The following is a 23,517-nucleotide window of genomic DNA, read 5'->3' on the forward strand; positions in this document are numbered from 1 at the left end:
CAGGAAGGCTCTGGGGGCGGTGGGCTAGGGCTGTTCTTCCTCGCTGACAGTTGCCATGACAGCGATGAGTGATGAGGGATGTCGGCCAGGCCAGCTGGGTCTCCAGGGAGCCTAGCTGGAGCTGGCCCCTGATATGTCTACTTGCCATAGGATGTTTCCCAGGCTGAGGCATGAAGTCTTCGCAGGCCCCCAGAGTCCAAAGGGGACAGCAGGCCACGATTAGAGCCAGAGAAAGTGCCCTTCAACCACCCCCATCTCCATGAGCTCTGAGAGCACCACTTCCTCCATCTAGGAAGATGGGAAGGAGACTGAACGGAAACCCCTGGCCCTCCAGACGTATCTGGAGTACAGCCTGAAGAAGCAGAATGCAGGGAGAGGTGGGAAGGCAGGAAGATGGAACATGTGTCCCTGCAGGAGGTGGACGGGAGGAAAGGGGGTCTTGGTTGGGCACCCCCTTCTCAAGTACCGATGGCAGCTGCCTCCCTCTGCTCAGAGCAGGTCTCTGTCAAACCGGCCACGGGGGGGGGGGGGTGCAGCAGGCTCCTGTGTGTTGCCTTGACCTTGCTTTGCCCTTGGTGCTGAGGCCAAAGGCTAGAAGCTTGGAGACAAAGTGTACAGGTCCCCCAGGTTGGGCTGCAGACGCCTTGGGCCCAAGGGATGCAGTTTGCAAACGGGAAGTGGCCGGGGCAGCCCCCTCTGAGGCCAGAGGCCACCAGGAGCCCCAAGAAGGACCCCACCCTGCTCCGACACCCCACCTCCAAGTGAAGTTCTGGCCAAACGACACCAAAGGCTGAATGTGCTATATTCAAGAGCGCTCTGGACAGACAGCGGGGACAGTGGTGGCACTGGAGCTGGAACGCCAGCCACGCGGTCTGAAGCCACGTACAGAACACCTCCGTGGGCTTCCTCACTGGGGCGGGGCCAGGGCTGCAAGCAGCCGTGGCAGGACACCGGTGGGCAGGGCCCAGCCGGGTGAGAAGCCGCAGTGGCCCCGTGAGCTGGTCCCGCTCCCGAGAGTCGCGGCAGCGGCAGGTGGCGGGGCGGAGGCAGGCTGCTGAGGGTGGGCAGGGCTGGAGAGGGGCCCACTCACCGCCCCGCGCTGTCTTCTGCGAGCTGGGAGCAGGCCACTGAGCCAGAAGGCACGGTTTGCTTCTGTGACGTGACAGATGGTCCCGCTGCTGGCCCCACGCAAGCTGGCTGGCCCTCCCACCTCGGCAGCCAGCTCGGCGAGGCCGGAAGGGGCGTTTGTGTCACAGGGAAGGGAGCAAAGCTGGAGCCGGGCACGCCAGGGCACAGCTGAGGGGAGGCCTGGGGCCCTGGGTCTGATGGAATCCCCTCTCCATCCCGGTGACCTTGGGGACTGTGGAGAGGTCATTAAACTCTGCCTCTCGGCTCTCCATCTGCAAAGTGGAGGGGGGGGGGCAGAGCCACGTGGGATCACGGATGTGCCTCCAGGCGTCGGGCCAAAGGAAACGTGACCCTCGGACGCCCGCTGGGCCGTCAGCGCCCAGAGCGGCTCTGTGTGAAGACACCAGGCTATTATTTGCTTGCTCTCCCACAGAAAGATTTTTCTCAGTTCTCTTTGGTTCAGGGCTTTTTTTTTTCTTCTTTTTTTTTTTTTCCTGGGATGTGAAGTGCAGACCAAGTTCAAAGTGGGGCCATCCGGGAGAAAAGAGCCTCAGCTCAACAGGACGGAGTCAGGGGGCCACCCATGCCTGGAAGACGCTCCCCTCCGCTCTCCCTTCCCTCCTGCGCGGCCCTCAGCCCGGCCCTCCCTCTCGCCCCTCTCCTGGCGGGGGAGTTGATTTCGATTTCACATTAGGAAGCCAAGCACAGAAAACAAAGGGAATTGCCTAAGAGGTGACATGCCTTTTCCATCTGCTCCTGCTCCGAGCGTGGGTTTGGAGCCCACAGGGGACCTAGAGCTGGGCCCCCCCGGGAGGGTGTGAACAGTCTCTGGCAGTGAGAGGTGGGAGGCAGAGAAGGGTGCAGGGTGCAGGGCTGGGCTCCAGGAGGACGCCTATATTCCATCCCCCGCCCCCCCTGCATGGAGGATGTGTAGAAGCTTCCAGAAAGCAATCAGGGGCTCTGAAGACCCATCTTTGCGGGGCAGTTTGGAAAAAGTGTACATGTGTGCGTGTGCATATGCATGTGTGTGCGCATATGTGCATGTGTGTGTGTGTGTGCGTGTGTGTGTGCGAGTGTGCGTGTTGGCCTCTCCCAGCTCCTGCCACTCTGTACTCCAGCCCCCCCACCCCGCATCAGTCGACAACTTTCCTCTTGGACGGGGGCAGGAGGTGGGCGGGCAGCTCATTGGGCAGCTCGTGGCCCTCGAGCTTGACCTTGATGAGGTGGTTGGCCAGCGCGAACTCCTCGTCGTCCAGCATGCCATCCTTGTCGATGTCGGCCAGCTTCCAGATCTTGCCCAGCACGCTGTTGGGCAGCTTGGAGCGCACCATCTCCTTCTTGGCGTTGGCGCCCGTGATCTTGCCGTCCACGGGGGACAGCGTGAAGAAGATCTCGTCGTACATGGGCTTGTCCCGGGCCACCACCCACTCGGCGTCGTCGATGCCCTCGCCGGCGCCCTCCCCGTAGCCGTGCCCGAAGGGGCCCTGCAGGGTCCCGTCGAAGGCGCCGCCCTTCACCATCTGCACGGGCCGCTGCAGCTCCTCCTGGCGCACCAGCACCATGAGCTGGGCGATGTCGTGGGCCAGCATGTCGTCCACCACCTCCAGCAGCTTGGCCTTCAGCGGCTGGAACTTGCTGAAGTCCTGCGCCTGCAGCTGGTCCTGGGAAGAGGGGGAGGGAGGGAGAAGCCGGGTCAGAGGAGCCTCGAAGGAGCGGACTGAGGGGGTGGGGAGGGGGAGCGGCTTTCCAGCAAGGCGTGGGTCTTCCCAGCTGATTTCCAACGCACACCCGCGGGGGTGAGGGCAGCGGAGGCGGGTGCTTCCCGGAGACGGGGGCACGGTTGGTGGCTGCGCCCAAGCTGGTTGAGTCTTTCAGTCCCGCTCCCATCACACCGGAAGTAAACGGCTCCCTCTCTCCCGAGTCTGGCTGCACAATGTCCAGTTCTACCCAGGTGGTCCCGTGGGCCTCTGCTCTCCTATGAGTTCCACCTGGAACCCAAGACTGATGTCCCCCCTCCCCAGAGCTCTTTGGAGGGCACGTTCCGGCCCCAATCAGGGAAGGGGAACGGGAGGCCCAGGTCACTCACCCCAAGCAGCAGAGAGGCCAGTGTCCACCCCAAAGCCATGTTCCTTTGGCCAGGGAGCACGCGGACCTCAGCAGGGGCGTTTTCCTACACTGGCCCTCGGGACAGCAGGAACGTGGCTTTGGGACAGCACCCTCTCCTGGCCTGCCCCGACACCCAGACGGGCTCTCCGTGCCCATCCTGGCACCCTGAACGCACCTCTCCTTCTGAGTCTCTGCAGGGGTCCTGCCCTGGCTCTGACCACCAGGGGACAGAGCTGGGCCAAGGCCAGCCCCACGGGGACTGTCTCAGGGACCACAGTGCCCAGAGCTCACTGCAGAGTTGGGGAACTGGAGCGAGTGTGACGGGGCACGGAGAGGGACTCACATGCCTCTCGCAGGCTGCTCACATCTGGGGGTACGCGTGGGCTCCGCTTTTGCCCAGGGCCCCCTGGAAGATGAGCTAGCAGAGTTGATAAGACAGCCAATGGCCAGGAGCCAACTGAGGAGAGACGGATGAAAGTGGGGCACGGATGCCCCAAGGGGGTCCTACAGTTGCCCCCTACCATTGTGTGCTACAGGTCACTCCCTGGCAGAGGAGACATTAGAGCAAGGTGATCCAAGTCAGGCCTGAGGGAGACCCCACATGCCTACAGGGGGTCCTGGAATGAGCGCAGGAAGGGCGGCAGGCCAAGCACTGGCCCTACTGTTTAGACACAACGGTTGGCCCAGACTGGCCCCAGCCCTGGGATAAGGTGGGCTCTCCACGCAGGGCACCCCGGGGCCGCCGCTAGCCCACCTGCATCCTCTTCAGGTTGGGGAAGTCCCCCGGTGAGATCTGGTGCTCCCGCTCGATGCGGCCGTAGATGTCGGCCAGGTTGTTCACCAGCTCCTTCTTCTTGTTGTCCTTCCCGAACACCGAGGGCATCTCCTTCTTCAGAGAGCTGATGATGTAGGCGTGGACCTGGGCAGGGCCGGGGCACCCTCAGCTCGAGGCCCTCCCTCCCGGCCTCCTCCTCCGCCCAGCACCCTCCTCCTCTTCTGGCTGACTTCTGAATCACCCCTCGCTGCTCGGGCACCCACACGGCCCAGAGGCTGCGGGCACCGGGGCAGCAACGGGACGCCAGTGTGGGTGAGGATGGGGTTACTGTTCTGACCGCCTGGGACGGGGGCATCAGGGCCCCCCCAAGCCCAAGCCGGCCTCTGACAATCTTCATCCCGTCCCATCCTCCAACCCTCTCAAAGGCTGTGAAAAGGGCAGGGCAGGGCGTGGAATGGGCCTGAGTCAGCCACCAGTGACCCGGCCTGCTGACCACAACTGCCCGCCCCGCCAGATCCCAGAGTTGCCAGAGCTGACCCCTAACCCAAGGCTCCAGAATATTATCCTGCGGGCAGGTGGCGGCCCCCCTTCCCCCCCCCCCCCGCCCCCGGCTCCGGCGGCCTCACCTTGGCCAGCCTGGCTCTCTTGATGAGGTCGTTGAGCTTCCGGAGCGCGGCGTTGCGCGGCAGGCTCTGGATGTCCCTGAACAGGTCCTGCTCCTCGGCCTCGAAGAGCTTGCGGTTGTCGGGGATGAGCAGCGGGTGGGACCAGAAGGAGCCGATGTAGACGCGGATGACCTCGGGGGTGTTGACGATCTTGCCCAGCGACCACATGAGGGCGCCGTACACGCGCATCAGCTGCTGCGTCTCTATCTGGTCCGCCTTGTTCAGCACCACCCGCATCTTGTCCTCGTGGTTCTTGAGCGCCTTGATGACCTCTGAGAACTCGTCCGAGATGTCCAGCTTGTGGGCGTCGAAGAGCAGGATGATGCGGTCCACGCGCTCGGCAAACCACTCCAGCACGGCCGCGAAGTCGTAGCCTGCGGACGGGGAGGGTCAGGGCGGGGGCAGGGCAGTCACTGGGCTCCAGCCCAGCCTCTCCTCGCTTCCACGGCTCGGCTTCCAGCAGGCCGCTCACCCAATGCTTTTTAAATCAGTTTTGCATTTATAAGCGGGAATAATGATAGCTTCTGTTCTGCAGAATCCCAGGAGCTCAAGACATGAAAACCCATAATAACTGCTCAGTTAATGCTATTATGCTGACTAACGGCCATTATCTGCACACCCCCCCCCCCCCCCGCTCGATGCCACCCCCGCCCCCACCCTGCTGCCCCAGCCTTGCTTCGTGTCCTTAGCAGCCAGGGCTCTGCGGTAGAATAAACAAACCCACTGGAATACAGACCCAGAGCTTCACCTGGCCCGAAACGGGAGCTCCCGAGAGTTTTGCAGACGGACAGTGTGTCAGGGAGGAGAGCACTTCTTTCTTTGGGGGGAGGTGGTCATCTGCAACTGCCTAGCCCCAGCTCTAAACTGGAGTGGTTTCTTCTGGAGAACGCGGCCCTTCACCTGGTTTCCTGGCACGAGTTGCTTCAGGTGGGACTGAACCCAGAAGTGAGATCGAATCTAGGCTCTCCTTAGCCCCCAGAGAGGGCTGGGCTGGAAGATTTGGGGGGAACTGCACATCAGCCTCCCTGCTTTACGCCTGAGTCTATTTTCATAAACCAGAGGGTGCACTGCTAGCTGTGGGCGTAGGGCTCAGAGAGGTAACGCGACTTGCTCAGGTACACACAGCCCATACTTGGTGGCACTGGGGCGAGGACTGAGTGTTGGGCCTTTCCAGAGTCACATGGGCTCCAGGCCTGGCTCCCAGTCCTCTCTCTGCCCACTTTCCCCGTGCCCACATCCCAAGCCCACCCGTGCCCCTCCCTGGCGCCCGCTCTCCAGCGTGCATTTCTCATGTCCACCCAGAGGCTCACCCTCAGTGCTCACCCCTACGCTCCAAGCTAGGAAGCTTCCTGGACCAACCAACTCCCTGGGGACCCCTATGTCCTTGCCACCCACAGCACTTAGGAGGGAGAAGCAGCAGCTCCCGAGGTTGGGGGGCTGAGGCCAGGATAGGGGAGTCAGACCCTGCCTTGCAGTCGCGTCCCTGGGAGGGTCTTCAGGGCCCCCATATCGGGGCTCAGGTCACATCAGGACGTGACTCATGTTTAAGACCCCCTGGAGAGGACACGCAGCTGACAGTGACGAGTGCCCCCTCCCCCGCACCTCCCTCTGCTTCCTGCCCACCGTGCTCCCGCTGCTCCTCCCCCTGCAGGGAAGCTTCAGGCTAGCGACGCCTTCGCCACTGGTCCAGGACACTCAGCTCCTAGAGGCAGGGGGCAGGAGGTGGACCCCAGGCATCGGGGTCCCACAGCGCGGGCCCCACCCAGGAAGACAGTGACCAGCCGTGGGGGAAGGCCCGGCGGGCAGGACCCACCACCCACCCGCGAGCAGCAGCTCAGGCGAGGAGGCTGCGTGGGGGGGAGGGGGTCCTGTCCCCCTCTTCTCATTCAGGGAAGGTGTCGACTCCTCACCAGACGGGCCAAAGTCAGTGCTCCCAGGGAGGGTGTGGCCCACCCAGCCTGTCACAGGAGTTGCCAACAGGCAACCTGTGAGCTCAGGGTCTGGGCTCGGGCCGCAGCCTGTGCAGGGTCGCGGTGGGGCTGGAAGCAGAGGACGCGGCACCCCTAGTGCTGCCGGGGTGCTACTGGCACTCCGCACTCTAGTAAGGGGGCTGAGCGTGGGCCCCGAAGGGGTCCCCCCGCCCCGGAGCATGGCTGGCTGCCCAGGCCCACCTCTAGCTTTGGCGCAAGTGTGACCATGCTCTGTGGCCCTAGGCAAGCGCTCTGCCCTTTCTGGTGCTTGGGCCCAGAGAGGTCAGAGCAGGGGGAGCGCTCCGAGCTTCCCTACTCAGTCTGCAGTGCTCTGGGAGGAGCCACAGATGCAGACACCTGGCAGGACGAGAGGCCCGAGACAGGGCCAGCTCCCGGGGCTTCACACCCCTGCGCCTTTGGGAACCTTCTCCAAGGTGCCGTGAGCACCGACATCTCCGACTCATCGCGCATCTACTTCTGCCGCGCTGGCCCGCCTCCCTGCTCCCCTGCGACACTCCACACTTGGCTGTGGGTGCTGGAGTCGGGGCACCTGCTGGGCCTGGGGCTCCAGGGGGCAGTGCCCGTGTTCCCTCCCCCACCTATTCTCTGGGACCCCGGGCAGGCGTGGGCCTCAGCTCTCGGCTGTACAGTGATTTCCCGATTCCACAAGGGGGCCCGACTCGTGCCGGGGGCGGGGGTGGTCTACACCATGTGGAGGTCGGTCCTCACTGGGGGAGTAGCACCCCGGGACAGGCCCTGGGCCCTTGCTGGTCCTGGGCATGGTTCCGAGAGCCTGGACAGTGTGGAGCAGGTGGGCTCGGGAGATGCACTAAGGGGTCAGGGGTCAGGGAGGAAGAGGAGGTCGGGAAGGCTGAGTGGAACGTTCTGGAACCAGGAACTGGGGGTGGGCACTGCCTTTCCTGGAATCTCCTCCAATAAGGCCCGGGCTCTCAGGGACACCTGAAGGGACCTGGGCACCCTCCGGCACCTCCAGTTTCGACCCTGCCTGCGCCCCTAGCGCCAGCGGACTAGAAAGAAAGCACTTCTGAGCCACACCAGGCAGAGGGAAGGAGGCGATGAGACAGATGAGACACACATGTGTGCGTGCGCTCTTCTCTCTCTCTCTCTCTCTCTCTCTCTCACACACACACACACACACACACACACACACGCACGCACGCACGTGCATGCAAGCATGCACACAGGCAGCCCTTTCCCAGGGAGGAGCAGGCAAGGGTGTGGCCTAGTCTCCACCCATGTCCGAGGCCACTCACCCTGAGGATGCTCCTTACCCCGCGGGGACGCAGTGCTTGTCTGGAGCACCTAGCGTGGGTGCAGGACCCCCCCAGGGCCCACCCCTTGAGACACGGTTGCTGTGTTTCCTCCTGGGCAGGCGGGAGGCTGGCTCCTTCCATTCGGTGAACAGCTCCTGACCCCGCGGGCGCCCCGGGGGTGCTGGGTGGGAATCCTCCCGAGAGGACCCGGTTTCCCTTCCCGGAGCTGTGGACTCCCGTGCTCCTTCCCAGTAACGAGCCAGACGCATCCTGTCCCTGCCAGGAATCGCCCCCCTGCCCTGTGTCGGCCAGCAGTGGCCGAGCCCGCCCCGAGGCAAGCTCCTGCCCGCCACCTCCCGAGCTCAGCTTCCCCCCAGCGAGGCCCGTCCACCCCCCGCACCTGGCAGGAGGGCTCCACCTGCCCGCTCCTTCCTCCCACGCCTGGGCTGGGGAGTAGTTTGCTGCCCAGAACAGGATAGCCGGGTTCCCCCGAGCCCTAGTGGGTCTGGGCAGATCTGTGCACGGTGGCCTCTCTGGTTCCCCAGAGACATGCAATTCTGGGTCTAGCACAAGACCCAGGGAGCAGATTTCAGGGTCCACCTGGTCCCCGTCCACCCTGAAGCACTACAGGAATGAGGTGAGGGTCCTGGCCTGCTGGGCCGGCTGTGTCGGGGAGAAGAACCGCAGACCACGATGTACGCGGGAAGCCCCGAGAGCACATTGGGTGTGCAGGCAGAGGAAGCACAAACCACACCCTGTATGTGTGCAGGAATGACCCACAAACCACGCACTGTATGCCTGCAGGTATGAACCAAACCATACACTAGCACTTGTGCAGGTAGCACTGTGGCATTGTCGTCCCGTTGTTCATCGATTTACTCAAGCGGGCACCAGTAACGTCTCCACTGTGAGACTTGTTACTGTTTTTGGCATATTGAATATGCCACAGGGAGCTTTCGAGGCTCAACCACAAATCACGCACTGTATGCATGCAGGTACGAACCACAAGCCACGCACTAGTATGCGTGCAGGTACAAAGCACAAACCACACACTATGCATTGCAGATATGAACCACAAACGACACACTAGTATGCGTGCAGGTGTGGGCCACAAACCATGAACTAGTACGTGTGCAGGGCAGAATCACGAACCGGGCACTAGAATGTGTGCAGGGACAAAGCCCAAACCAGTATGCGTGCAGGGTGGAATCACCAACCACGCACTTGTACAGATGCCTGCGGGGCAGGATGGGGAGGCGCTGTGTCCTGGCAGCTCTGACATCGCACACTTTGATGCCCCCCAACACACACCCCATGATCCCCCTCCTGGGCTCAGCACAGCCCCAGAGCACAGCCACGCTGCACTGGGACCCGGCTCCAGCCCCCCACTACGTGGCCTTTACAGCAGCTGGCGTTTCGGTCTGCAGCTGTGGGATGCATTGCTCGAAGGGGCCAGGGTCAGCGGCTGGGGAGTTCTGGGGCTTGGTGTGGGCGGGGAGGAAGGGCCGTGGGAAGGGAGCCCAGGCCGCCCCCTGGTTCACAGAAAGCAGAGGGGAGGCTGAGGAGTGGCAGCAGAGCTGACGAGGGCAGGGTGCCAGGCCGAGGGGCTGCCCCGCGCAAGGGTGCCTGATGACAAAGGTTGCGGGGGCTGCAGTGGGCGACCGGCTGGGGGACGCAGCGGAAGGGGGGCACTCGCTGGCTCTGACTCAGCAGGACAGGGCTTCCGTCCCGAAGGCCATGAGGCATGAAATGGGCCCTGAGCCCCTGGTCATACGGGGGACAGAGACTCAGGGAGAAATGTGACCCATCCCTCTGCCTCGGCGCACCGCCCTGGAAACCCCTGGAAGCCGCAGCCCTGTCCGGACCACGGCCAGCTGCACTGGCTTTGGGGAGTCACACTGGGAAGCAGCGGCCCCCCTGCCCTGCCGGGACACAGGACACTGGAGAGCAGCAAATCCCCATCGGGCCAGACTGAAGTCCTGGGGGCGGCGGGTGGCGAGAGGGAGGACAGGAGAGAAGCACGAGTCAGAACAGAGGGGGCTGGTCAGAAGGGACTAGATAGGAGAGGACGGCTTAGGATGGAGGGACTAGTTAGGAGAGACTAGTTAGGAGTGAGGGAAATAGTTAAAAGGGACTAGTTAGGGTAGAGAGGAAGTTTAGAAGAGAGGGACTCATTAGGAGAGAGGGGACTGGTTAGAATGACTAGTTTGGAGAGGGTAGTTTGGAAGAGAGGGACTTGTTAGGAGAGAGGGAACTGGTTAGAAGGACTTGTTAGGATAGAGAGGGGACAGCTGAGAAGAGAGGAACTAGTTAGAAGAGGGAACTGGTTAGAAGGACTAGTTAGGAGAGAGGGTAGTTTAGAAGAGGGGCTCGTTAGGAGAGAGGGAACTGGTTGGAAGGGACTAGTTAGGATAGAGAAGGGGCGGTTGAGAAGAGAGTGACTAGTTAGGAGAGAGGGGACTGGTTAGATGAGAGACTAGTTAGGAAACACGCAACTGGTTAGAAGACAGGGACTAGTTAGGAGTGAGGGAAATAGAAGGGACTAGTTAGGGTAGAGAGGGAACTTTAGAAGAGAGGGACTAGTTAGAAGAGAAGAAACTGGTTAGAAGAACTAGTTAGGAGAGGGGGCTAGTTTAGAAGAGAGGGACTCGTTAGGAGAGAAGGAACTGGATGGAGGGGACTAGTTAGGATAGAGAGGGGACAGTTTAGAAGAGGGGGACTAGTTAGGAGAGAGGGGACTGGTTAGAAGGGGCTAGTTAGGATAGAGAGGGGACAGTTGAGAAGAGAGGACTAGTTAGGAGAGAGGGGACTGACTCTGTCCTGTCACCCGCCCACAGGCCGCAGGGCCTGGATGTCTGTCGGAGCAAGGGGCAGCTGGTCACCTGGTGGCTGGTGGAAAGTCCCGGGCGCTGCCCCAGTCCCCTTGCCAAGGTGCCCTCCCGGAGGCTGGACTGTGAGTGCGAGCTGGCGTGGCCCCAGCACTGCGGCCCCAGCCACGGCGCCCTGGGGCCATCCTGGTGGGGAGGGCAGGGGCAGGCGGGCAGGAGAGCAGAGGGACGGGGCAGGAGAGCGGCTGGCTATAGGGCGGGGCTGGGTGGGGCTGGTGGCCCTGAGAGCTCCCCCACTGAATCTCTGACTCCTCAACTCGGGGAGGCAGGACAGCGACCTGCCTACCCCCGAATCGGCCCCAGGCCCCTCCCCTGGGAGGAGGCGAGGTGAGGTGGGCTGCGCTCCGCCCTGCTGGCACCGCCCTCCCGGGCCAGTGTGGGGAGGGCAGTTCTCCGCGTGCTGGACAAGGGCCTCAGCGGCCTTGGGAGCACCCAGGGCCCAGCCCGGGTGGAGGGTCTGCACTGGGGCCCCCTGGGCAGGGAAGGCGCCAGCAGGGGCGGGGCCGGGAGCCCGCATGCGCGTGACACTCACCCCTGCTGATGCGCTGCTTCTCCCCCGAGAGGATCCCCGGCGTGTCGATGACGCTGATGCTCTCCAGCACGGGGTTGGGCAGCTGCGCGCACACGAACCTGCGGGGAGAGGCAGGCACGCGGTGTCCTCACGCGGAGGAGACCCCCGGGGGGCCCAGTTCCGCGCTCGTGAGCCCCCGCGGCGGGGTCACTGACCGAGGTATCCTGACTTGACCCCTGGGAGCAAGCGGCCACAGGAGGAGGGGCAGGGGGACCACCAGGAGGGGAGGCCAGGTGACGGGCTCAGGAGACCCGAGTGAAGAACTCCCAGGCCTGGCTTCCTGGAGGAGGGGGCCCTCCCTGCATCTAGCTTTGAGGAAAGGGCCACACCACCCGGAAATACAGATATGGCTCTAAATATTCGACAGGGTCAAGGGTTAGGGGTTACGTGGGAATAGGGGTTCGGGTTAGGTCTGAGGTTCCGATTTGTGCCGACTGTAAAAACGGGAGGAAGGGCGAGAATCAGCACGCACAGAGGTGGCTGGGTCAGAGAGGACGAGGCTGGAGCTGGTTCTGAGGCCAGATCCGACCCCCCTCGAGGAAGGGAGGGTTCGCCCTACAGAGGTGGGAAGTACTCTGCAGTACAACCAGCCAGGGGGCGCAGCCTGGGCCAGTGGCTGCTGCGGAGGCTGGGGCCCACTGCCCAGAGCCCAGGCCAGTAGGGCAGCTGTCTGCTTAAAAGGAACGCAACTTTTGTCCCTGCGAGGCTGGGAGGGATCCAGGGACTCGTTAGACAGCGCAGGGTCTCCTGGACAACCTGGGCGCAGGCCGGGCAGGGTCACCTCCGTGGGACCGTCCTTCTCTTCCGGAAACTTCAACACCCCGATGCTCCCTAAGCCCCACAGCCACAGCCTCCGCGACATCAGGGGCCGCAGGGGCCCCTCCCTGTGCAGCTCAATGACCCCCCCCCACACACACACACAGCCGAACCCCGGCCTGGGAGCCAAGGGCAGGGGCCACGCGCTCCGTCGCTCTCCTTGCCAGCCTGAGACCGGCTTTCCGTGGTATCTGCAGGTAAAGCAGAGCTCGGGCGGGCTGGGCTGTCTGTCATCAGGGGAGAGGAAGATGACGGGAAGGAGAAGGCGTTTGACCGGGCACAGACCAGCGCCCCCACGCCTCACACACACCTCCGGCCTCTGAGAGGCTCGAAAATAGAGCTGGCGAGCGAGGCCGGGCGAAATGCCCCAGGAACGCCCTGGCAGCCGCGCTGAGGACGTCGCCACTCTCCTCGCAGCCTCTCCGCAGGGACGGGGCACCCCGCGTGCTCTTACTGTCGTCCTGACACAGGGACTTCGCAGAGGGCTTGGCCCCACCTCGGTTCTCCCGGTGAGCCCTGGGATTCTCCTCCGTCACCTGGAAGGGCCTCATCGAGAGCCCCCAGGTGGGCGAAGGCGCCCGAGCTGACGCGGCTCCCTTGAAAACGTGCGTCCCGACATCGAGGTCGCCCCCTGCATTCTCCTAGGCCCCTGGCGTCCGTCTGCCTCCTGCTGACTCACGCTCTCCATGCTCTCTCCCTCTGCCCCTCACCCCTGTCCCGCCCGCACCTTCAGGCCTCCGGCCAGAGGATGCAAGACAGCCCGCCCACCCCCTCAGCTAATCTTGGGTTCTCTTGTCTGCACCCATTTCCTGAGGCCTCCCTCTCTGCAGGCCCGTTTCCTGAGACCCCCGGGCACACGGCGCCATTGGGGACTCCCCGCCCACAGGCCACTCCCCGTGTGGTTCACTTAGTCTGCCCCATTCCTGTTCTCTGCCCCGAGTTATCACAGGCCACAGGGCCTTGACCCCTCACCGAGGACAGCGGGGGGGGGCGCCCCAAATGAAACATGCCAACTCATAAACCCACAGCCTGACACTCCTTGGCGGGCCCGGGCACTCAAGTCTGCGGCTCATAAGCTCTCTCCTTCCCCACAGGGCACTGGATGAAAGCAATGCTATCCACCCATTTCACAGAAGGGGAAAGTGAGGCACAAACATCCATGGAGCCACCCAGTAGAATTTCAACCCACAGGTGTCTGAAGTCAAATATTTAACCTTTAAAAAAAAGAAAAAAAAATTTAACCTTTATTACTCGGAGTGTTTAACCTTTATTTAATGTTATTACTTTATTAACCTTTATTAATAAACCTTTATTAACTTTTATTAATAAACCCTTCCTATTTATTAATAAACCCTTATTATATAACCTTTATTACTCTGGGTATCTAACCTGAGTATTTAACCTTCATTCGAGAGGCCTCCTCCGAAAGGAAGAAGAGAGACAAGGCTCAGTACCACTCACGTACGGGCACGGTGAGGCTGGCCTGCACCTGCATTCAACAGAGGAGCAGTGGGAAGGCCCAGATCCATCTGCCAAGCTGTCTGACTGAACTTAGCTCTTTCTCAATTAAAAAAAAAAAGTGCGTTTTGGGGGCCGGAGCGATAGCACGGCTGGTAGAGCGTTTGCCTTGCACGCAGCTGACCCAGGTTCGATCCCTGGCATCCCATATGGTCCCCCAAGCACTGCCAGGAGCAATTCCTGAGTGCAAAGCCAGGAGTAACCCCTGAGCATCGCTGGGTGTGACCCAAAAAGCAAAAAAAAAAAAAAAAAAAAGCGTTTTGTATGTGACTCTGGCATCAAACCCAGGGCCTCACACTTGACTGGTGGCTGCTCTGGTCTTGGCCTGTATTTCCTGTCCTCTCACCCTTCACTCAAGTCATCAATCAAGGTGACCTGGGGTCCTTTAGGCCACACGGGAGGGTGACCTGTCCAAGGTCACATGGTCAGTCGACAGGGAAGTCAGAGGTGGCCTTTGGGGCCTCAGTGCCTAAACCCTGGACGCCTCAATCCCTCCTTCCCCCCAGTAAAGCAACCTGCAGAATCCAGGCGACGGCAGGGGAACTACACGCATCCCTGCCGCTAGGGAAGGGGGCAGATTAGGGGGCGTGACTGTTCCGTGTGGCTGGTCGTCTGCCCGCCAGCGGCAGCTCGGGTCTCCCTCGTCAGAACTGACCGGTTCCAGCTTCCGGCCAGCGGGGCGGCCCCTGGCCAGGCCAGCGTGCCCACCCACACTCACCTGTTCAGAAAGGCATTGCCGAAGGCGTTGAGCTTCCGGAAGGGCTTCTTAGGGTCCACGACCAGGGCATTGCCGGGGACGATGCCCTCCACGTCCCCCTGCATCACCGCAATGAAGGAGTCTGTGGTGGGCTCCGGCCCGATGCGCATGCCTGGGAAGTCCTGTTCCAGCAGGTACCTGGCGAGGGGAGACGGCCACGCTGCAGAGGCGGCCCCGCCCCGCTCCCAGCAGGCCAGTGACAGCACGGCCAGAGCAGGTGCAGAGGTGGGTGGCGGAGGGGTCACTGCTCGACCCCAGGGGGAGTCGGGAGGGAGGGTGGCTGAGTGCACGCTTTCCAAACGGGGTGCCTGAGTTCTATCCCCAGCACCTTGAGCACTTCCGGGAGGGACACCTGAGCACCAAACCAGGAGTACCAAGCCAGGAATAGCCTCTGAGCACCACCAAACGTGGGCCATACACCAAAACCAAACGCATCACCAAAGAGCAAACGTATCTTTTTTTCTTTATCTTTTTTCTTCTCTGCGTGAGGGCGTGGGGGAGGAGGACAAGGCTGGGAAGATGGAGTAGCAGCAAAGGTGCTTGCCTTGCACGCAGCTGACCTAGTTTGAACCCCCAGCACCCTGAGCTCTGCCAGGAGCGATCCCAGAGTGAGTCCTGAGTACCACTGGGTGTGATAATACACCCTCTCCTACACACACCGGTAAAAGGACAAGTAACGTTGGAGCAGAATAAAGCAGGGGCAGGAACAAGCTAACAGGAAGCACCAGAGAGCACCTGGGCTGGCACTGGCCAGACAGCAACCCGCAGGGCGCAGGCCAAAGCCAGGAAGGAGGAGTGACGGGCGGGTGGGGTGGAGAGACAGTCCCGTGGGCAGGGCACCAGATTTGCATGCGGCTGACCTGGCATCCTCTGTGGTCCCAGGAGCACCGCCAGGAATGATTCCTGAGCTCAGAGGCAGAAGAAACCCCAGAGCATCGCTAGGTGTGGCTCCAAAAACACAAGCCTGGGGACGAGCCCCCAGCCCCTGCTGGAGAACCCCTAAACCTGGGGCCCCACACTCCAGCTCAGAGGGAACCCAGCCAGGGGCCTTCAGGAGAGAAGCCGGGCTGGAGGCTCAGCCGGGAAGGGCCCCCAGAAGCTCCCGGCGCTCAGCTTGGCCCTGGCTGATGGGGTCTGTCACTCCCTCGCCCCCGTCCGGGTCCCGTAGTGCTCAGTCTGGTCCTTCTCAGGACCCCCCTGCCCCTCAGGGAAGTCAGGACTGAGAGCCAGAAATGCCTCCCACAGGAAGCGGGCAGAGAGGGGCTGCACGGGCGTCTCCAAGCCCAGCAGGCCAGAGCGGAACCGGACTTCCCCGGCCTGCGGGCCCGAGCAGACGGCACTGGCACTTCAGCGTGTGACTTCTCGTGTCCCAGGGGTCAAACACAGGCTCCGCAAGGCGTCGGTGCTTAGGGCTGTCAAGGGCGCCTGGAGTCCGCTCAGGGACTTGGAGAAAGGGCGTGAAGGCGTGGGTCAGATGTGCTCTGAGGAGAACCCAGGCCAAGGAGGCTTAACGGAGACCCTCCCCTCCCCTCCCCTCCCCTCCCCGGGGCTCCCAGTCTCCGGGTTAGAGACACCAGTTCCAGCCACGCCTGCCCCCACCCCCCCCCCGCCTCTCTGGGGGGGCCTGGGAAGGCACATGGGGAGCAGGAGGCGTCGCCCAAACTCCAGCGTGCAGAGGCTGCGGTTTCTCCGTCCCTTCTAAGCCCAACTATCAGCTTCCGAGATGGTCGTGCTGGAAGGAAACTCTGCCTCGCACCCAGGTCCCTGGAGGGAGAGGGGCACGGGCAGCCCAAGCAGCCGGAACCTGTCCCCTGCTGCAGCGCCCGGGGCAGCGGCTCCTCCCTGCCCCCGGGGGGGAGGAAGCCCTTGGCAACCCTCCTTGGCACCCGCAGCAGACAACGCACGGCTCAGCACTTCCGGAAGGAGCAAGCGAGATGCGGACGGGCTGGAGGAAACCCAGCGAGCGTCCAGCCTCCACCTGGGCCCCGGGGGAGCAGAGCCGATCTGCAGGGCTGCGTCCTTCGACCCCCTCCTCTGCGGGGCTGGGAGCCCCTTTCTCAGGCCCTCGGAGCAGGGGGCGGTGAAGGGTGGGAGAAGGTCATGCCTCTCCACCCGGGGTACTGCAGGCCTGAGACCCCTGGTGGCACCCACCCCCTCCTTGGCCTCCAACTCCACCCGCGGGGCCCAGCTGGCACCTGTCACCTCAGGAGCCAAGAGGGGGGGGCCAGCCGGGTCTCGAGGGAGATGTTGGGCTTCGGCGGCATAAGCCAGGACCCGGCCCGCCCGTCCACCCCGGCCTGGCGCCTTTAGCGCTAAGCAGAGCGGGGGCAGCATGCAGAACCCGCTGGCCCCGAGGGGACAGGCCTGGCCTCCGGAGCTGCAGGGCCTGACTGCCCGAGAAGCCGGCTCCTCGGTGACCAGAGCCTGTCTTGGCACCTGCCCCTAGGTGACAGGCTTGGTGAGGCGGCGGTGGGGTGCCACGAGGCCCCCGGGACAGCAGACATCGGGGTGGGAAGAAACAACCCAAGGATGCCTGCCTGGCCTGAACAGGGACCAGCGGCAGGGACGGGTCCTCGGGAGAGGCCCTGTGCCCACGGCACCGGGGGCTGCCCACACGCCCAGCCCGAGTGGCCATGCCCCTGCACGGGGCTAACCCCACGTGACAGGAACCAGCCGAGCACGGGTGGGCTGTGGAACCTCAGGCCCATGAAGCCACGGGCAAGTGCTGGACACAGTGGGGCTGGGTAAGCACTCAGGGATGTTGGGGGGCATCGTAGAGCCCCAAGACCCCGTGCAGGGCCTCACTGTGTCCAGGAAGGGCCCAGAGCTCCCCTGCCGCCCTGCAAGGGAAGGCGCAGGTGCCAGAGCTGCCCGGCGCAGAGCTGACCCCAGCAGACCCCAAGTCCGGTTCATTCACCTCACCCAGCCTTCTCCAAGCCCGTGGAGCCCCCCTGGCCAGAGTGGGCGCCCCCAGGAATGCGAGGGGAGTAGGTGGCTGAGGCACTGTCCAGGCCTGCGGCCACATACTTCCTGCCCGTGGGGTGGCGTTGAGCCACAGGTGGCCCCAGTTCAGGGTCACGGGGAAACGTGGCAGGGCCCCGAGGGCAGAGAGGGTTCGGGTGCACCCCTGGTCCCCTGCCATCCCGGGCAAACAAATCAGAATGGCGCCCCAAGGAGGAAGGAGGACGCGCAGGGCAACTCTGTGTTTTCCCACCAGCATGGTTTCTGACCATTTCACAACATCTCCCTCCGGCGCCGCGTCCCGCTTAGTTGGCGCCCTACAAGGGTGGCTGTCGGTGGCCTCAGCACCCAGGGGAAGGGAAGGCGCCTTAGGGCTGCACCCGGGCTGTCACTGACACGTTTCTCGGCCCCAGCCAGGCCGATCCGCCCCGGGAAGCACCCAGGGCGAGGGGCAGAGGGACCTGGGGCCAAGGGACAGGGACAATCCTGCCACAGGAATGTCTGCTCCGATGGCCCTGGCAGCGTGGCCCCGCCCACAGCCCTACCTGCTGTATGGAATGGGCCAACCAGTGGCTGGAGGATGCGCCCAGGGTCCCCGGGAGGACTGAGCTGACCCTGAGCCCCGCTCCAGGGAAGACTCAAGCGGGCGCGAGCCTGAGACGCAGGGCTCCACCCGCCCGCTCCCCTCCCCCATGCCCTTCCCACCTTCCCCAAGCCCGAGGAGACCCCCCACCCCACCGCCGCCTGATGCTCATGTGTCTCCCTCCCCCACGCGCCCAGGCCCAGGCCAGGCGGGCACCCCAGACAGCACATCACTGTCTCTCTGAGCCCGGGGTCCAAGTGGGGTTCCCACGACGGCATTGACCCCACCGGCCGCACCGGGCTTTCAGGTGGCCCTTCAGGCACCCGACAGCCACAAGCGGAGGAACAGATGGGAGAGCTCATAGCGGAGGCTGGGACGCTGACCCCGGGGGCCACACTCTCCCCTGACCCTCCCCTACACCCCTGCTCCCCTTGTGAGTGGCTCACAAGGTTGACCCTCTTCCCACACCCCCGCCCCGGGAAATACTGCTCTGGGGGGAGTTCCCGAGAGCCCCTTCCTGGGTGGGGAGCCCCCGGGGGCATGCCAGGGACGAAGCGTGGACAGTGGATGGCCCCGGGTGGCCGCCCCTGCAGCCACAGGCAAATACTCTGTCACCACAAGGGAGGAGGAGGAAGCCAGGAGGCAGAGAAGGCGGCTGGGAAGCGCCACGCGCCCCGACAAGCTCACCACACACCCCCAGGTCAGAGACCAGCCCCGGCCCAGAGCCCGCCCAGCCCCTCCGAGGGCACGGGGGGGGGGGGGGGTCGGCTAAGCTGCAGCCGCCCCAAGCCCCACCGCCAAGCCCTCCCCTGCCTCTCGGCCCAGAGGGGCTCCTTGGCCACCTGCAGGCACCCGGCACCCGCCGGCCAGGCCAGGAGGCCGTGCCAGGCCCGAAGAAGACAGGGCCACTGTCCTCGTCCGCGGCAGCCATGCCGGGGGGCAGCCACCGGCCCACTCAGTTTATTTTATTATTCAGGGCGGCTGGGCTCCAGGCCAGGGAAGTTATTTCAGGCAGGGATCATAGCGCATTAATTCGTGATGAGAAGAATGTCCTTTTCTGCGTGTTCTTCCTGAAACGCGCCCGTGGCCCGGGAGGGCGCGGAGACCAAGGAGGCAGAGAGCCAAGGGCTGCGGAATGAAGGGGTCAGCCTCTGTTCCCGAGGGAAAGCGCCCCGCAGGTTCAGGCCGGGGGGTGCCGGGGGGCGGCCAGGGGGAGAGGATCTGCCTCATGGCAGGAAGCAGGGACCAGGGAGGCAGACAGCCCCCACAAAGGGCAGACCCCCCCCCAACCCGGGCCCCCCAGACAGGAAGCTTCTTAGCCTGACTTGGTTAAAGCCCTTCTGAAAGGCAACCCTTGGACCAGAGAGATCCCAGGTACCCTGCATGGTCCCCCAAACCAGGAGTGATTCCTGAGCACAGAGCCAGGAGTAAGTCCCGAGAATGCCATCTGGTTCAAAAACGAAAGAAAGAAAGAAAGAAAGAAAGAAAGAAAGAAAGAAAGAAAGAAAGAAAGAAAGAAAGAAAGAAAGAAAGAAAGAAAGAAAGAAAGAAAGAAAGAAAGAAAGAAAGAAAGAAGATAGAGAGGGGGTGGAGAGAGGGAGGGAGAGAGAGAGAAATTCAACACGAAGAATAAAAAATGTTAAAAAATGAAAAATAAGACGACCTTTGGCGTAGCGTGTGCATTTCTGGGCGTCTGCGAGAACAGGACGGTGTGTAGGGAAACGGGGGCAAAGATGCTCGAGGGATACTCACAGACACAAAACCAGAAAGTTCTAGAAAAGCATCAGCACCCTAAGACGTGCCATAGGCTGGATGAGCAATGGGCGGGGCTCTCGGCCTTCGGGACGGAGGCTGACGGAGGTCCTTCGAGTAACTAACTGGAGCTGCTAGTAAACGCCATCGGCACGCGGGCTACCTTGGGCACGGGCGCAGCCGTGTCACCAATGGGCCAAAAGCACCAGGAAGATCAACATCTGTGATACCTGGGGTGGTGTCTCATGAGCTGCGGGCATGGGGGACGGGGGGATTTTTATTTTCTTCTTTAAATTGATTTCTGGTTTGCATTTTCCAAATTGGAAAAAAAAATATGATGGCTGGTGGGTGGTCGCAGAGGGGGCAGTCGGGAGCAGCTAGTGCGGAATCATGGAAATGTGTCATTTTGTGCTCAGGGTTCCCCCCAGCCCCTCTGGCCCTGTCGGGTGCCTCTCGCCCAGGGGAGATGGCTCACGCTTGGGGGATGAGAGGGCGCAGGGATCTGTTTCTCCCCGGCTTCCTGTCGCCTGCTGATAAGGGATAATCTGGGGCGGCAAGGCTCTGCCTCTATTTTAGATCCTGTGAGCTCCCAGGACACGCAGGGCAGCGGCTCTGCCGGGAGGCGTCTGAACCTGCCTGCTTGGGCGCTTGTTCCCGGGCCACAGAGACCCTCCTGGGCTGAGTGAGAGCCTGGAAGGTCCCCCCCCCCGGGGAGCTGAGCCTCTCCGCTCCGAAGGACGCCCTACAAGAGGCGCCAGGGTACGTGTGGGGCCGGCGAGCAAAGGGCCTGCTCGTGCCCAAGGCGGAGCCGGGTCGGGAGGTTTCTGCCGTCCCAAAGAAGCCCCTTGCCGACGTCGGGCGGGTTAGAAGGCCTTTGCGGGCAACATGAGTCCAATAAAACAAGAGAGACGGATTAGCTCAGAGCCTTCACCCAGACGTCCGAGGAAACTCTGGGACCCCGAGATAATAAGCAAATGCAGAATGAATGGGCATTTTTTCGTTCGTTCTTTTCTTTTTTTCCAGGAGGGGTTAAGCTAAGAAGCAGTTAAGCTAGACGCGGCGCCAAGAGGCCCTGCCGTCCTGACAACATGACGATACGGCAATCCGAGCCTGAGCCAACAGGCCTACCTCCCCTCCCCTCCCTCCCGAAGTCCTGCAGTCCCAAAACTGCTGAGCTCTTCACCCACAAGGACAGGGGGGAGCTCTGTCCAGACACGACACGGTAGCCCGGTGCCCGCAGAAGGCAGGTGCTGGCCGCTCCCGGACACCAGATGTCCACCTAGACCTTCAGTCGCCAGCCCCGCTCTCCGCTCTCCCCTCACCCGGGGGTCTGAGCCAGGAGAAAGGCTGAAACTTCCCGCGGGAGCTGAGCAGCTCTGGGGGAAGGGGGGCGGCCAGGGGGCAGGGGGGCCGAGGGCTGCAGCTCCCCTCGACGCCACCCAGAGGCCCCGGGCACCCAACAAGGCCAAAGGACCTACGGCAGGCGGAGACTTGGGGGAGAAGGCGTCTCCTCGCTCTGGGGTACCGTGTGTTCGCCTCTGCGCACGCAGGAGAGAGGGGCTGACATCCTGAGCCTCCCTCCAGCCGAAGGCTTCTGTCACCCAGGGCGCGATGACTCACGCTCCAAGGCACAGGCATGTGGCCAGGCCTCTCCGGCCCAGCATCCCGGTCCTGCATCCCAGCCAGCCGGCCGGCCTCCACCCAGTGAGTGACCTGCACAGCTTCGAGACACCCATCTAGCCTGTCTCGGCTCTGGCACCTGCCACGCTAAGGGACCGGAGGAGGAGGAAACCACCAGTGCTGGCCACCGCGAAAGGACACGGAGCCTTTAGCCCCACGAAACAAAACAAACATGCAACCCCCCCCACCCCCCCCCAGAACAAGGGGAAAGAAGGGAGCTGCCTGCTCCAGATACGGCGTCTCTGACCCGTCCCCAGGGGCTACCACGGGGGTCTGCCCACAAGAGCTAACGGAGAAGAAGGGGACGAGGGGCACTGCCAGGCTTGGGGCCACCAAGCCCACAGCCCACCTCCTCCCTAGGGAGTGGCCGAGCCCTTCACGGCAAGGGACAAGCGAGCACCAAAGGGTGTGTCCCAGAGTCAAGCAGCACAAGCACTCGGCCGCTTTGTCGCACCCTCCCTACCCTGAAGTTGAGCCCCCCAACTGTGCACCAACAGGCAGGAGAGGAACCGGTGGGGGTGGGGATGGGGGAAACCCCCTCCCCGCACCGACAGGGCTCACAGTGCTCGCAGGTGAAGAGGGGGGGAGGGAGAGCGCGTCCGGGCGGGCGCGGGGCCGGCTCACCTGATGAAGGTGGTCTTCCCCGTGCTGTACTGGCCCACCAGCAGGACCATGGGCTTGTTGTCGAAATCCGCATCCTCCAGCGCGGGCGAGTGGAACTCGTGGAAGCGGTAGTGCTCCTCGAGCGGCAGCAGCTTGGTCTTGTAGAGCTTTCGGAGCCCGTCGCTCACGGTCTGGAAGACCTCGGGGTCCTTCCTGCGGCGGTCGTCGGAGCCCAGCCAGCTGAACATCGCCGCCGCCGAGGGGGCGCGGGGCCCCGCGCGCCGGGCGCCGCTTCACGCGCGTGCGGGGCGCGGCCGCATCACGGCCCGGGGGTCCCGCGCGGGGAGCTGGGGGGGAAAGGCGCGCTCCGGGGGGTCGCACCCGGCCCCGGGTCTCCTCCGGGCGATGGGTGGGGGGGTCGCGGGCTGGACACCCCCGCGCTCACACCTGCCGCGGCGACCGCCCCCACGTCGCGGGGCCGCGATCGGGCGTGTCCGCGCCGGGTCCGGAGGCCCCCCGGGAGGAGGCTGGGCGCGGAGACGAGGCCCCGCGAGCGCAGCGCCGGCTCTGCGGCCCCGGGCGCGCGGCCGCGGGTGCGGGCTTAAATGCTCGAGGTGCAGGAAGCGGCGGGCGGAGGAAGTCCCCGGGTGCGGGCACGGCGGCCCGCGGGCGCGGCGGGGGAAGCCGCCCTGGGCGCCGCCATGTTTGTGGGCAGGCGCGCGCCCCGACCCTCCCGCGGCCGGGGCCGCCCCGGGGTCAGCTCGGGGCGGGGCACAGCGGCGCGCCCCGCCAGGTTCGGGGTGACGGGGCTGCGGAGAATCGCGGCCCTCCCCGCGATTGTTTGCAAGGGCTTTTTCCTGGAGTGACTGAGTCCTAACCCGAAGCTCAGAAAGTGGGCAGGTGGGGGGTGGGGGGGGCGCGGCGCGGGTGTGTGTGTGTTGGCGGGGGGTGGGGGGACTGTACTCTAGTTAAGGTGTAAGGAGAGTCCTGGATCGGGCACCATCAATTGACACTGTTACAACCGGATCTTTGACTTGTTACGGCTCATTCATTCATTTGGCCCAATGAATGAATGAATGAATGAATGAATGAATGAAAGAAACAAGCCCGCCTCCACTATCTCACACCAGTACCGAGCACTAAGGGCTACCCATAACTGCGGTGACCGCACAAAGTCGTTGGCCAAGAGGCGTGCCTGGAGCGGCTCCCTTCCTGGGGCTTGGCAGAGGCCGCTGGAAGGACCCATCGGAGGGACGCGGCGAGGAGGGCGGCAGGGAGGGCGCCGCCAGGCGCGGAGTCTTTGCGTCGCTCCCCTTGGCAGAAGGGTTCAGAGAGCTGGTGAGTGTGGTGAGCAGGGACTGCCCTGAGAAAGCCCAAGACGCCAGGAGTGTGGGGCCCGGCATCCTGGCAGCAGGGGCTGGTGAGGGGGTGACGACGGGGATCGGGAGGGTGGCACCGAGGGCAGAGGCC

General features: G+C 63.3%; 1 protein-coding gene across 1 annotated transcript; it reads right to left on the reverse strand.

Annotated features, from left to right (window-relative positions):
* Positions 1–2,118: 2,118 nt before the first annotated feature.
* EHD3 (EH domain containing 3) lies at positions 2,119–22,616 on the reverse strand. Its single transcript, XM_055119738.1, has 6 exons — positions 22,069–22,616; positions 14,430–14,606; positions 11,339–11,436; positions 4,636–5,048; positions 3,989–4,153; positions 2,119–2,789 (listed from the first exon to the last, which is right to left on the reverse strand). The coding sequence occupies exons 1-6, from the start codon at positions 22,293–22,295 to the stop codon at positions 2,262–2,264; spliced, it is 1,608 nt and encodes a 535-aa protein (XP_054975713.1). The 5' UTR covers positions 22,296–22,616; the 3' UTR covers positions 2,119–2,261.
* Between the last annotated feature and the right edge of the window lie 901 nt (positions 22,617–23,517).

The sequence above is a fragment of the Sorex araneus genome, chromosome X, assembly GCF_027595985.1.
Source record: "Sorex araneus isolate mSorAra2 chromosome X, mSorAra2.pri, whole genome shotgun sequence".
NCBI lineage: Eukaryota > Metazoa > Chordata > Mammalia > Eulipotyphla > Soricidae > Sorex > Sorex araneus.

What these genes read in the sequence shown, in the direction of transcription:
- EHD3 (XM_055119738.1), bottom strand. Translation starts at nt 22,295, where the DNA reads ATGTTCAGCTGGCTGGGCTCCGACGACCGCCGCAGGAAGGACCCCGAG. An exon ending in GGGAAGACCACCTTCATCAG is followed by an intron (nt 14,607 to 22,068) that starts GTGAGCCGGCCC and finishes TCCCCTCGCCAG; the next exon opens with GTACCTGCTGGAACAGGACT. An exon ending in CCAACCTGAAGAGGATGCAG is followed by an intron (nt 2,790 to 3,988) that starts GTGGGCTAGCGG and finishes CCCTCTTCCCAG; the next exon opens with GACCAGCTGCAGGCGCAGGA.